Source organism: Pteropus alecto, unplaced genomic scaffold (genome assembly GCF_000325575.1).
Source record: "Pteropus alecto unplaced genomic scaffold, ASM32557v1 scaffold3, whole genome shotgun sequence".
In the NCBI taxonomy this organism is placed as follows: domain Eukaryota; kingdom Metazoa; phylum Chordata; class Mammalia; order Chiroptera; family Pteropodidae; genus Pteropus; species Pteropus alecto.
The window spans coordinates 31,016,974-31,029,477 of record NW_006442484.1 but is presented as its reverse complement, the minus strand read 5'-3'; the positions used below and the strand labels follow the sequence as shown (position 1 = coordinate 31,029,477).

The 12,504-nt window shown below is 35.1% G+C and overlaps 1 protein-coding gene across 1 annotated transcript in view; it reads right to left on the bottom strand.

The window, feature by feature from the left end:
- Positions 1-12,504, bottom strand: part of GPD2 (glycerol-3-phosphate dehydrogenase 2) — a 124,823-nt gene that overhangs the window by 62,718 nt on the left and 49,601 nt on the right. Inside the window, 3 exon segments of the mRNA XM_015596579.1 lie at positions 768-931; positions 1,930-2,027; positions 3,343-3,467. Of these exon segments, the coding sequence (XP_015452065.1) occupies positions 768-931; positions 1,930-2,027; positions 3,343-3,467 (387 nt within the window).

Here is a 12,504-nt window from a genome sequence, read left to right as displayed (position 1 = left end):
CATCCTTGGACTATTTTCTAATTCTATACACCCTTTAAAACTGTAGTGAAATTTCACAAATGGCCTTTCATATTTTGTTTCGTATTTGTGGTCCATCTGAAGATATATTTAAGTGATTAGCTCCTTCAAATTAAAGTGTACAAATTATACTGCTCACACACACACAAATAATAAACATGATCACATGACAAATGGATACTAGATAATGTCACTACTGGAAAATATCTAACAATGAAATAAGCAATAAAAACTAACGGTCTGGTTTAACAAATGCAATGTTCATCTACCCTCATCATAGATTACATGTTCAAGAATTGTGTCCTGTGCAAAATACAAACATGTCAATTTCAGCCCAGGGGCATTTTTCTCTAGGTTTATAACCCCTTGAAAATGGAGGTTTCATTTAGAAAACCTAACAGATTCTCAGCTGCTTTCAACATCATAATATATTCATAAGGCAAGTGTTCACTGGAAAACATATAACAAATTAAATGGCATGAAGGTGGGGTCTAAATTCATAATGATGGAAAATAGACCAAACCAACCATGAGATACAAGGTAGAAATTAAAAAAGAAAAGAAATATACAAAAATAAACGATATTAAAAGCAAAACAGGCCGCAGTTTTCTAGCTAGTATTCAGAGAAAATGGTGAGTGCATCTGTGCATGTGTTTGCATTAACATTAAGAATGTAAAACCATTTCATTAAGAATATACAGTAAGGGTCACGAGTGAGAGAAAAGTAGAAAGAAGAAAAAGTCACATACCATCATAGTAGACAATTGCTCCTACCAGTTTGTCCTTCTGGAGCATTGGGAAATGTTCCAGGGCTCTTGATTTGCTGAGGACATAACTGCTTTTCAGACAATTACTTCCTGCTACTAAATCATACAGCTTGATTCCCACCCAGTAGTAAGGTAACTGCCACCACCTGCAGCGTAAATAAGGAGAAAGGTTTCTTTAGAAACAGAAACAGAGTATAACATTACAGAATGTTACTTTAAGTTGTAAGATACTTTTCATTTAAGAAAAGCAAAGTATGTCTAGAAGCATACATACTGCAAAAGAAACAGGAGAAAAGCCATGACTATTTCTGACACCAGCCTAACTGAACTCTATAAATAAATGAATTGGTGAGACTTTAAATGAATCACTTCTAAGGCAGTTGTTCTTGACCTGGCTGCATATTAGAATTCTCTGGGGAGCATCAAAAATAAATACAGATGCGTGGGCTTCATATGTCTAGAGGTTGATATAACTAGGCTAGGATGGGAACCTGGATGACTCTAATGGACACCCAGAGTAGGGAATCACCGGCTTAAGATGTTCTAAACAACCAATGACGAAAATACGGACATAAATTATAAAATCTGTTTCTAGGCCCCCACAACACTCATGTGGCTAACAGAGTTATGCAATCCACTTTTTCATAGTATCTATATTCCAATTTAAGGCAACTTCATGGATGCTCTGACAATATTAGGAAAACTGGGTTTTATAATATATAATCTGACACCTCCAAACAAAATTTCAGTTTTGATTGACTTGGAAATTTAAAATGACCCCAAATGGTTTAGGTTCGGAGTTGGTACACGTTAGGTTCAAACGATTCTCTTAAGTTTCCCAATGCAAATGCAACTCCTCCTCTATATACTGTTAAAAATTACAGTAAGAGATACTAATTAAAAATACAGGACGCAATTTCCTTTGGCTTCAAGATGTAGCACTTAGAGGTAGATCAGTAGAGAGTTATTTAGGAAAAGCCACGCTTTCAAATACAACAGAGGAAAATATTTAAAAGGGGTTAAAGATTAGGACCAATTAAAACTACATTAAGAAATACACCTTGAAGGAGTACTTCCATTAAAACTGTGTTGTTCTATTGACCTCAGAAAAACAAATGTATATAGATGATATCAAAATGCTTACTTATAAATTGGAAGCATTATAGGCAACGGAGCTGATAAATGGGGAGCAATTTCTAGTAGGTTGGCACGCTCGTGAAGGGCTTCTTTCACCATCCTATACTAAAAAGCAAAACAGAGAAAATTAGTTTGGCAGTAACAGATCATAATATTTTCAAATGGCAAATAGACACCCTGCCAACTGATTGATACACAGAAACCTCTCTACCTCTGAGCAAGGATAGCTCCCTCCTAATCAAATTTCTAATAATACATCATGCTGTCAACCTGAAAGATTTTTTAGAACCTTAACTGTATTTGCATAGGAGAAAAAACATGCTGTCAGAGTTCCCAGGTGTAAGATATTTTCCCGACTTGAGTTACAAGATTACTCTAACAATTTATCTTGCATTCTCTGTATTGTCCCTTTTCTCAGTCCCCTATATTTTCCCGTGTAAGAGATAACAGATTGTTCTATTCACGCTAAATGTTTTCTTCTTGTCTCCACTACCAGGCAGAGATAATACTTAGAAGTTGTACAGTATTTTATAGACTATTATTAAAAATAAATAGATAAAAAAATAAATAAATAAATAAATAAATAAATAAGCTTCTCTCGTAACTCCTTTGGTCCTCATTATGCCTTTCTGATTTTACCAATGAGAAAACTGAGGTTCATAGAAATTGAATAAGTAAGCTGGAACACATCACAAGTCATCTGATTCTAAATCCTATGCTCTTTTCCTTTGAGCCATCATGATGTCAAAGAGACACCTAAGAAAAGAGGACAGATTCACAACTGACAATGTCAAGTTAGTGATGCTGTGTTTTTCATATACAAAAAGCAGATAGGGAGTTCAGTTGATTTTTTTTTACCCCCCGGGAAATGTCATCTTCCACACTGCCTTGGCAGTTTTCAAATGGTGGCAGACTGGACACAATAAAGTGTGACATAAGAAAAGCATGACTCAGATCATCTTTTCTTTAAGACTATGTCAGTGACAATATGAACATATGACTGCAGTTGCAGTTAAGAGGATCAATTTAAAACTCCTCCTGTATTACAACACAGCTCCCCTGAAACTGCATGGAAGGTAGCAATTTGGTGGCTACTGGCAAAAAGGGGGGAAAAAAAGGAATAAAGAAACAATCACAATTGTTAAAAGCAACACATCTGAAAGTGATTTTATAAATCTGCTACTTTGACATGCCTGTGTAGAAAAAGCCTCTGATCACCCATAAACAAAATACTACAGGAAAGAACAGGTACCTCTCCTGAAAGACATTCCAGCAGAATACACTGAATAGGTATTTTCAACAGGAAGAAATGTGAAAAACCATAAAAAAAATAAAATAAAATAAAAATAAAAAACTGATTTAATTGGGTAGAAAAAAGCATAGTCGCAATTTTTGTTTAACAACCAGCATACACAATTACCTGCTCAATATCCAACTTCATGATAGCCTTCTGAAGATATCTCACACCACCATGGATCAATTTAGTGCTTCTGCTGCTGGTCCCTGATGAGAAATCATCTCTTTCTACAAGGGCTGTTTTTAGTCCTGTGTAACCAGAAAACCAAATTAACTTCTTAAATTACACAATTTGTATGTAATTCATTAAAGGCACTTCTCCAGGGTAGAGACAATCACAAGAAAAATTACTCTGAACATGGATAAATTTGTATTCAAAGTGCAGTACACTGTCTATATTATAATGAAGAGATTTTAGTCTCTTCCTGAGGGAAAAGTCAAACCAGAACTAGAAGCATATTAAACTGTGAATGAATCACAACTAGAAAATATTACAGTACAATTTCATGGCAGTTAACATACTCTGGTGCTTGTAAAATGTCCAAGGAGTGCCGGCACACATCTTTACCCATGAGAGTTAACTCAGTATTATTACGAAGCCTCTGGAACTCACATTCATCCCTCACTAAAAGAGTCCAGACATGTTCCAGCCCCACATCTCAGATCTACTCTATGCACCATCAATAGATCTAAACCAGCTGGCTCCTATTTCTGGAGTGGTGTTCTTGTGGGTATAGAATGGGAAAAGAGATCAAAGATATCAAAACAGTAGGAGAGAAAATTAACCTCTGATATTGAGGAGTTTGTGGTCTGATTTAAGACATCCAAGCACAATATTGTTGAATTACAAAGATAAATACAAGCCAGGACAAATTAACCCAGTGCAGAGTATCTATGAGTAAAGAAAAGACAATATTTTTGGTAAAGGTGCCACTGAGCAAAGATAAGTCTATTCTAGAAGTCATTCTACCCTAGTCCCTGCTTTCGTTGAGAATTGCAAAAAAATCTCTTAGGGATAAAATTGGTTTGGTTTGGTTTTCTTGCAGAGACTTCAGGATTAGGTTGGGCCGGCAGTACTGGAAGTCCTATACACTAGTCAGAGATGAAATTTGAAACTTCAAAAGTATATATCAACACCAAGGCATGAGGAATTTTCATGGCCTGGCATACTCTTGGGGAGGTGAAAGAATGTCATAGAATCCAATTACAATGAGAATATGTAACTGGAGCAGTTTGGGTTCACAAGGCTCATATAAGAGAACCTGTGCATGTATTCAATTCAGAGCCATTTATTACATTTAATACCAAAGGGTCGTTTTTATAACTTTTAACAGTTTAAATATCGTACCCAAATGTCATCATAAAATCAGGCCAATTCCCTTGACTCAAAAGGACAAAATGTTTAGAAGCCATGGAGAGAAAAGTAGAGAACTTTGATTCAAGGGCAAAAATTGCTAATGCTCTAATTAATGAGTAAAATAACACAGAAATTATAGGTATCATAGACTCAGGTCATTATTTTTAAGCATTTATGCCAGAGAAAGATCCGTAATTCTTGACTATGAAAACCCTATCAATGCTTAGTAAATTTAGGGCTAGATTTATATATATATTTTTAAAGAAAGAAAAAATATCAAGTTTGTACATATTTTTAAAAAGAATATTGAGAGCCTAAGTACCAGGCAAAGTGTTAATGCTGGAAATAAATTAGGAATGGACCAAGCAGTCAAGTAGCTCCCAGGCAAAAAAAAAAAAAAAAAAAAAAAAAACAAAAATATCCAGCACCCAAAAAAGGTAAAATCCCCTAAAGTGTTGCATCTAATAAATTAAAAAAAAAAAAAAAAAGGCATGCAAAGTGCAACAAAGTTTTACAGGTGCTACATTTGAAAATACTTACTCTGGGTTAGAAGTTAAATCCAGAACATAAACCCAAAATTGTGTAGTCAAGATTACATTTATAATCTCTTAAGAATGCACTGTCTTGGTGAGCTATATCACCTTTTCTTAGTAAGTCCAACACAGAGAGCTCTTCCAGCTCTAAAATAGACCATTTTTCTTCAGTTGAAGATCAGATGAGGGAGTTGACTTTCAAATGATATTTAAGACCCAGATCATTTAAAATACACCTCTCTTTCAACCTTGGAATCACAGTTACGGCATCGAGATGCCTGCACCATGAGAGGCAGGGACATAAGACTAAACGAGAACAAGCAGCCTCCCCCCCAGCCCATGGCTCCTCACCTGGGCCTGCCCAAAGGCTTTCTGCAGGCTGTGGTAGAAGACGTCTTAGTGCCCAGTAATCTCTACTTTCTAGTACGTAAGCCCCTGCCCTGGTATGCTGGCTGGTCCTAGTGCCTTGCTTCTAACAAATGGAACACAGCAATAACGATGACATGTCACTTCTGTGATTAGGTTACAAAAGATTCTGACTTCCTCCTCTCTTGCCTTCTCTGCTTGCTCAAAAGAATAAGCTGTAATGTTGTGAGTCAAGGAACCAAGAGAGGCCCCAGTCAACAGGTCACAAGGAACTAAGGCCTTGGTCCAACAACCTGTGAAGAACTTAATCCTGCCAACGACCACATGAGTTGCTAGGAAGTGTTCCATTCTGTGGGAGATTCAGAGACAGAGGCTTCAGGCCAAGACACACCCAGACTGCTGACCTGCTAAAACTGTGTGGTAAGTGTTGTCGTTTTAAGCCACTAAATTTTGGGGGTAGTTTATCGATGCCACAATTCCCTAAATGAACAATAACTGCAGCCAAGGTAAGAATTTTTAGTTGTACCTAGGAATGAAGTCTTCAAGAAAAGCTAAGTCTACAGAGGCATAAGTGTTCCAGATGGGTGGAGGAGAAGAAAGGAGTTATCACTGGCAAAGATCAGCTTAAGCAAGACAAAGGCAAATGCTTGAAATGGCTCAGCTTCTTTAGGGGCCGCTTGTCACTGAGGGGCTAGAATGCAAAGTACAAGGAACGATGTGAAGGAGATCCAAAGGGAGGAATAGTAAAGAGCATATTGTAAAGGTTCCTTCACCCACATTGGGGCATCTGGACCCCATCCTGTGGGCCACTCTTTCTCAAAAGTAAGTAAGAGCTGGATCTCAGAAAATGCCGCTGAGAACATGGCTACAAGTCATGGATCAGTTTGAGAATCAAATGCTTCCTTAGAAAGTACGACATTTGGTATCACGCTACATAAGCCTGAACTTGAACACTGTACTCAGTTACAAGGTATCTATTTGGAAGAACAAGGGTATGCTTGTTGAGTTTTTTATCATTATTAAAAAAATAAAATTTAAAATTTTCCAGAGGTTCTCAGATATTGTTTTGAGAAATACTGTGCTGCCTGTCAAAGTGTTTTAAGCTGGCAGATCAGATTAACGTTCTAGAAAGATTATTCTAATGTCAGGGATAGGGGTTAGGGCTGGAGAGGGAGAAGAGCTAGATGCAGGAGACCACTTAAGGGACTGGTGCCCTGTGCTATGAGTAGGGCAATGACAACTCCAGCCTCACAAGGCAGAAGATGATAATTTTAAGGGCTGTGTTAACAGAATAATTTTTTTTTTCTTTCCCAAACAGACAGTGTGAGGCAGGGAACTACTCTAGGAATTATTAGTAAGCCATCTCAGGAGGATATTTCAGCATATTCAAGTGAGAGCTAACACTTTAAAGCTTCATAACTGCTTTTGCAAGTATTGGACATTTAAAAAAGTTTTTCACATGTACGTATGTGAGAAGCCCTAGTGACTACCAACAAAAGTTAAAATGGGCTTCTCTGTCAAATCAGGCTGTTTTTCTTGTCCCATTATTTCCAAAGTAATATCAACAAGCTACCCAACAGGATTTCGAGAAAGAAATGATACTGTTCCTTCCAGAGCAAAAAACGTAAAAATTTAGTCTCCAAAATTATAGTTAAATTAATATATTAAAATAAAGCACTATATAATCTAAAAGTATTACCGAAAGTTTTCAAAATCACACACACACACAAAAATAGCTATTCTAGAAAAAAATATTTTAATTTTTTTAACTGTTGCTATATGCTATATGCTTTGGATTTATTTTTTGTTGGACAGGAACGGTTTAAAATAACCGTTTCTCATTAATATATTCCTTACCCGATTGTTATCTAGTATGTTCCTTTCTGTTTCACCTTACAGGAATCCAAACTTTTTTTCTCCCCTCGAAAATGACTAATCTGCAATTAACAGCTTAGTTTTCTGTACTTTAAGTATAAAGCAAGGAAGTAAAAAAAAAAGTGTTTTATTTTTTCAAAGAGAAGCAAACAGTATTTTGAAGTGACATTTATTGCTAACATTTTGTGTTCTTAGGGAAAATAATTAAATTTGAAGGACATCAAAAATAATGTACCCAGGCTGCATGCAACCATTCCTGGCTGTGGATTTGAGGAGCTCAGAAAGATCTTCCCTCAAAGTAGAAAGAATAACCTCCCTACATGTCTGGCAATGAAGGGCAGGCCTCTCTGTACTTTTATAGTAATTCACTAAACCAGTCCAAATTTTATGAGGAATGGTTTTTGTTTTTCTTTTGTTTTTAGAAGTTACTTTTTATGGAAAGCAATAAGCTCTATCACTGCTGTGGTGAATCAGAACATTTAAGAGTGGTATTATTTTATATTTTTGTTTTTATTATTGATTGCTTTTAGTAGGTATTCTCAGGAATTTCATGGCAGTGGGGAAGTATTAATATTTGGAGTGAAATTACTCTGAAATTCTTAGGTGGAATAAAAATAGCATTAGTTATAGTAGAAGAATAAAGTCAAATCTGCTTTTCAATCATCTTCAGCCCATCTTTAAACAAGTTAAATTTGTATCTTCTGGGTGGGCGAGGTGTGTGAACTAAATACAGCTCTTCACAGCTTTGTCTTTTCTAAGTGACCTGAGTGAGAATGTCAAGCTACCAAGTACTTCCAACTAAACCAAGTTGTGGATCAAGGCAGTTGGATGAATATAAAGTAATAATTATCATCTAAGGGGAAGAATGGTACGACATTTAACTTTCACAACATGAAATAGAACAGAAGTATATTTTAATACCTTTTACTGATTATCCTATTATGCATGAAAACATGCTCAATATAATAAATGCAGAAAAGTAAAGAGAACAAAATAAAACTCTCCTGTAATCACACTGCTCAGAGAAAACCACAGTTGACATTTGGGTGTTTAAACCTTCTCATATTCTATGCATGCATATAATCACATACGTACATTTTTACAAAAATAGGATCGTATGGTATAGTCCATTTATATTTTTAATTTAACATTGTTTTTTGTAAACATCTTGCCATGTCAATAAATATTTTTCTATCATTTCATTTTTAATGTGTGGATATTATTGTGTTAAATATTCACAATGATTTATTTATTCAATTTCCTATTTTTGAACATTTGGGTTATTTCCTGCCTTCGCTATGACAGAACTGCAAGATATTTTTGTTTAAACTGTCTGCATCTTTAATTATTTCATTAGAATAAGTTTTCAGATGTGGCATTATTTAGATATTTTTTTAAATAGAAAGAGGAGAATAACCACTATGAAATAACTATCAGAGGCACTAAGAAGATAATAACACACAAATCAAAAAATTTAGATGCTCTATACATTGGAACCACAGCATAAGTATTAAAGCCACATGTCCCATGAAGGAAAAATGATGTTGTTTAAGAAAAAAGGGAGTTTATCTTTCTTTAGAAAAGCTTTGGGCTCTAATCTTTGGATTTCAGAAAGCCATTCTCATTAATAAGAAAAGAGACTAACCTAAAGGCTGAATATTTTATATGAAGGATCAATTTCTCTAAAAAAATAACACTCCTGTAAAGCTACAAAGTAACCCTGGCTTTGATGTAGATTTGTATGATGTTGGATTGATCATTTAATACCTATTTCTATGTTTATATTAGGAAACAGATAAACCATTAATAGAGATACTATGTTAAATCAGAACATACCATTAACATACTTTGTGTTCCTACAGTATCCACGGATTAGGGAGGCACAAAAATGTATTAAGTAGTAACATTAATTGTAATAATATAGTTTGGGGTAAGTAAAGGAATTGCTGCTGTTGCTTTTACTTTTTTACGTTTTTATTATAAAAAACAGTCACGTTCAAAGAGAGGAGGAATATCCGAACAATATAAAAGGATGAAAAGAGAGAATAATACATTGCTGGCTTCCTAGTTACAAAATCCAGAGGTAACCAGTGTTACCTATGAAAAATGTCCCATGTATTTCACTAGAAACTTTCTATGCTTACGAAAGTATACGACCTGTGTATCTTTTTGCCTGAAACACAAATACAATTACAAATTCATTCTTCACAACTTATTTTTCAATTTATAATACATTTTAGTCATTTTGCTGTAAATACTTACAAATTCCTTGAGTGTACTCAATTTGTTAAATCGGATACCAATTTTTTTGCTATTATAAATACAGCTATAAATAAAATTTTGATCAATATAGCATTGTAAATTCAGCCTTGAACTCCTCCAGAGAGTTAAAATAGACATAGATATGTAGACATATCTATCTATCTATCTATCTATCTGTCATCTATCTATCTATCCATCTATCTTTTTAAAGGACATGGTTGAGTCAGAAATAAAAACTCCATGGATGAGATGTTGCAGAAACTCAGAGCAGAGTATTCAGGCCAACAACCTCTGTCTTGCTGGGTGGGCTCTGGGTCTAAAAACGGGCAAAGACAACTGAGATTTCAGTTCCTGAAGAATAAGACGAATACAAGCCTCCCTGTAAGGAAAGGTAAAGGAGCCAGCCTAGCACTTGAATGCTGGGATTGCAGAAGGCCTCCACCTCTTGTGAAAAGAGCTTGAAAGGCTTCTCTTGACCACTGTCTGAGGCTGCGACTAGCTGCTGGGACATGCTCTGGAGACAGGAAGGCAGATGCAGCCTGGAGACCAGCACCTGAGCCAAGGCACCACCAGCTGGCTCAGCAGTTTATCTGCAGGATGCCTAATATCAACAGGGCAGAAGCCTTGATTTGGTTCTGGGAAAAGTCTCAGATGGGACTGGATGGTGGCCGAAACTATATGGAAACAGAACATGATACAAAACTGATTTAATACGTAGGAAGATCAAAGAAGAAGCAAAGAGAAAAAAAATGGAAGGTAAAAAATACAAAATAAATGCATAGGAAATCAAATAAATGGAAATGGATTAAATTTACCTATTAAAAGATGGATTCTATCTATAAGGTATAAAAAAAATCCAGGTACATGATGTTTATCATGGACATACTAAAAGATATAGAAAAGTTGAAAATAATTATGACACAAACCCCATTTAATGTTATAAATACTTTCCAAATTTAGCAGGCATTTCCAAACGAAAAATGGCTTTATTAGTGTCATGCTTAAAAACCCCTTTCTTACTCATTTTTTTTTTAAATTCACAATACTTTCTTCTAATGACTTTGTGATATTTTGTTAAATCCTTGCTCTACATAGAATACGATAAACAATATACATACAAGTGTGTGTGTGTATGTGTGTATTTGGGGAAGTGAATACTCCAACATCCCTTATTAAATAGCCAATAATGACAGATTCGAAACACTATCTTTACTGTATTCTAAACTTTATGTATTTAGATCTATTTCTAAACACTTACTTTTGTTTCACTTATCCCTCTATTCATTTAGCAAAATTAATCTAGTAAATCTCATTGGCTTATCTTTCCAGATAAACTTTAGCATAGTTTCTCAAGTGCCCACCCCGCCTCCTGCCAAAGAAAATCACTATATTAAAGTTACATTAAATTTCCAGATTAATTTTAGTGGAAACTTGCAATCTGGCATAATCTGCAGTGTCCAACAAACAGCAAACTTTCATCTGCTACAATTCTACTGATCTGAAATAGGATTTTCTCTTTCCTCCTTTGTGGGACAGGGTGGTGGTAGAAGGGATGAGAGGGGTGGAGACCTATGATTCTTACAATGTACTATCTTCCATGGCTGTCCCTCTTCTGCATTTTTTCTGCAATACACATTTTTTCTGCAATACACATCCCTTTTACTTATGCAGAAGAGTGTTATTATCATCCTTCATTTGTGTCTGAGAAACCTGAGGCTCTCTGTAAGTTAAGACACTTGTTGAAAGTCAAGCTAGAGAGTGATGATGTCAAAATGTGATCCCAGTTCATTCTAATTCCACAACCCAAGTCCTTAATCCTTGTGCTATAATGCGTAGACTTGAAGGAACTGTAGTGAGAATTCCTGAATTGCTAGCCGGACACCATTCATAAACTAAAAATGTACATACATTTTTTAAAAAGAGAATGATAATTAATGTTTTCCTTCAGCAAGAGGCAATCCTCTCTGGAATTTGAATAGAAGCCATAAAGGTTATATTTATAAATCAAATTTTTAACCAAAAATATACTAGGTGATCCTTGATACATACAGGTAAAGTCACACAAAAGAACAAAAAGAACTGAAGAAAACACCTTGAAGAACCTTGAGAGAGTGAATACATTTTCAGATTCTCCTCATTCCAGTTCTCTTTAGGGACAAAGTGCCTACAACTGGGCTTCAAGGTTGTATTTCTGCCCAGAACACAGAGGTGTTAAACAGTGAAGCGATTTCTATTGATCCTGGAGACCTGCAGGAAAGCGTGAGGAGAATTGTGCATATTATGTTTATAAAATAATAATCCCAAATGAAACGAATGGAAATTGATTCTCAAGAAAATGCAGATGATAAGAATGCAAATAAATGTTAATTATGAAGATTTCATGACTTTTTTCTTCCTTGTAGAGTCTTTGTTTATCCATTACCCAAATTGCATTTGGGCATAGTATTTATCAAAAAGCTTGTGCAAACATTTTTATACAAGCCCTTAAACATCTAGTGGTTCCCCTAAAACTTTGATGTCCTGAAAAATCTAATTATTACTGGTAACTTTAAAAGATCACAGTAATTTATTTTTGTCAAATGTGACTAAAGATTAATGGATACAATCAGGAATAATTTGGTAAAAACATATCAAATGCAGAGAAAGCAAAATTTGTTGTTAAGTGAAGCATCAAATATAATAAAAGAGCAGATTCCATGAATGAACAGCAACAATGCACAATTCATTAACCAAATGCCCATGATTATTTCACACTTCAGAGGGCTACTGATATGATCAGAAATTGTAGTAAAAGGATAAATATAGATTAACTTCAACATCTCTATACATTTTAATTATAAATGCTACCCCAAAGGGCTACCAGTATAATAAATGAAATACACTAAGGTTTTTC